This window comes from Temnothorax curvispinosus, unplaced genomic scaffold (assembly GCF_003070985.1).
Source record: "Temnothorax curvispinosus isolate PA1 unplaced genomic scaffold, ASM307098v1 QBEX01001273.1, whole genome shotgun sequence".
NCBI classification, from domain to species: domain Eukaryota; kingdom Metazoa; phylum Arthropoda; class Insecta; order Hymenoptera; family Formicidae; genus Temnothorax; species Temnothorax curvispinosus.
The window spans coordinates 1-1,624 of NW_020211053.1; the positions used below are offsets into that span (position 1 = coordinate 1).

The following is a 1,624-nucleotide window of genomic DNA, read 5'->3' on the forward strand; positions in this document are numbered from 1 at the left end:
GAGACACATCCGTCTTGCACAGAGAATCGAAACAAGATGGCGAGAGCGGAACTCTCGAGTACCGAGATGGGCGTGCGATCTGCCGCGACGATCGATGTATCGACTAGCAGAGCGTAACCGGACAAGCCAATCTCTGATTGGTCGGCTTGAGATAATGGCCGCTCGAGAATCGGAGTGATATTTTCCGAACATTCTGCCCATCTTCTACGATAACGTTGGAGAATGATGAATTGATGCTGTTGCTGATGGGTCCGGGTCAGAGGACGGTTGATCCGATGAAACCGGGAGAATCACTAACTTGGTGATAGGCCGTCGGAGTTCAGAGGTGGCAGTCTTGAGTGTGACTACCCGACAGAGGCCGTCCGTACCTGGCTGGAGTGCGATTACTCGAGCGAGGGGCCACTTGGAGGGAGGCGACCGTTCGTCGGTGAACAGGACTAGCGAGCCGACTCAAATCTGCGTCGATGGATGATGCCATTTCGAGATGGAGAGTTGGTGTTGTAGACATTTCCTTGACCATCGAGCCCAGAAATGTTGAACTTGTTGCTGGATAAGTTGCCACCGAGATCATCTGAAGATCGGTACCGCAGAAAGAGAAGGCTCTGGGATTGTGGTAGAAGCTTCGCCAATGAGGAAGTGCCCAGGTGTGAGCACCGAGAGATCCTCCGGATCGTCAGAGAGAGAGCACAGTGGCTTCGAGTTGAGTACTGCCTCTATCTGTACCAGAAGTGTTGTAAATTTCTCATAGGTCAGGAGCGTATCGCCGATCGTCCACCGTAAGTGGTATTTGACGGACTTGACCGCTGATTCCCACTTTCCCCCGAAATGAGGGGCCGCCGGTGGGTTGAATACCCAGTGAGTGCCGTCGTTGAGCAACAGTTGGGAGAGCTGCTGAGACTCCGTTGATCCCGAATCGAAAAGTCGTTTGAGGGCGGCGTCCGCTCCAAGAAAGTTGGTGCCACAGTCACTGAATAGCGTGTGGCAGATGCCGCGTCGTCCAGTGAACCGTCTATAAGCAACGAGAAAAGCCTCGGTGGTGTATTCCGTGACGAGCTCCAGATGGACTGCCGAGGTGACGAAACAAACGAAGACCGCTATCCATTCCTTGTGACATTTGGTACCCCGTCCCCGCCATGATTTGAGTGTAATAGGGCCGGCGTAATTGACTCCCGCGGTGAGGAATGGGCGGGAGGGCGTGACGCGGGAGGGCGGAAGTTGTCCCATGAGTTGTTGGGCCCGAACACCGCGGTACCGGGTACACCGTACACAGCGTAGGATGTGAGATCTCACCGGGGCCCGACCGCCGATGACCCAATAGGTTCTGCGGAGATAGGTCAATGTCAGCTGAGTCCCGCCGAAATGTCCGCCGATGAGCATCCGCGATAAGGAGCTGAGACAATCGGTCCTCCCTCGGCAAGATAGCCGGGTGAATGCAGTCCGGATCGAGTAGCGAGTTCTTGAGGCAACCTCCCACTCTGAGTATGCCGGAGTGGTCAATAAAGGCGGTGAGCTTAGACAGAGGATGGGTCTTGGGCAAGAGATTCCCGCTCGAGAGGACCTTCAGTTCAGAGGCAAAGTGAATCGCTTGGGTCACTCAAACCCAGAATAACCGTGCCGCCTCCAA

General features: G+C 55.0%; 1 protein-coding gene across 1 annotated transcript; it reads right to left on the reverse strand.

Annotated features, from left to right (window-relative positions):
• Positions 1–567: 567 nt before the first annotated feature.
• On the reverse strand, positions 568–1,224 carry LOC112461950. The gene has a single exon (XM_025027422.1). The coding sequence runs from the start codon at positions 1,222–1,224 to the stop codon at positions 568–570; it is 657 nt and encodes a 218-aa protein (XP_024883190.1).
• Between the last annotated feature and the right edge of the window lie 400 nt (positions 1,225–1,624).

What these genes read in the sequence shown, in the direction of transcription:
- LOC112461950 (XM_025027422.1), bottom strand. Translation starts at nt 1,224, where the DNA reads ATGGGACAACTTCCGCCCTCCCGCGTCACGCCCTCCCGCCCATTCCTC.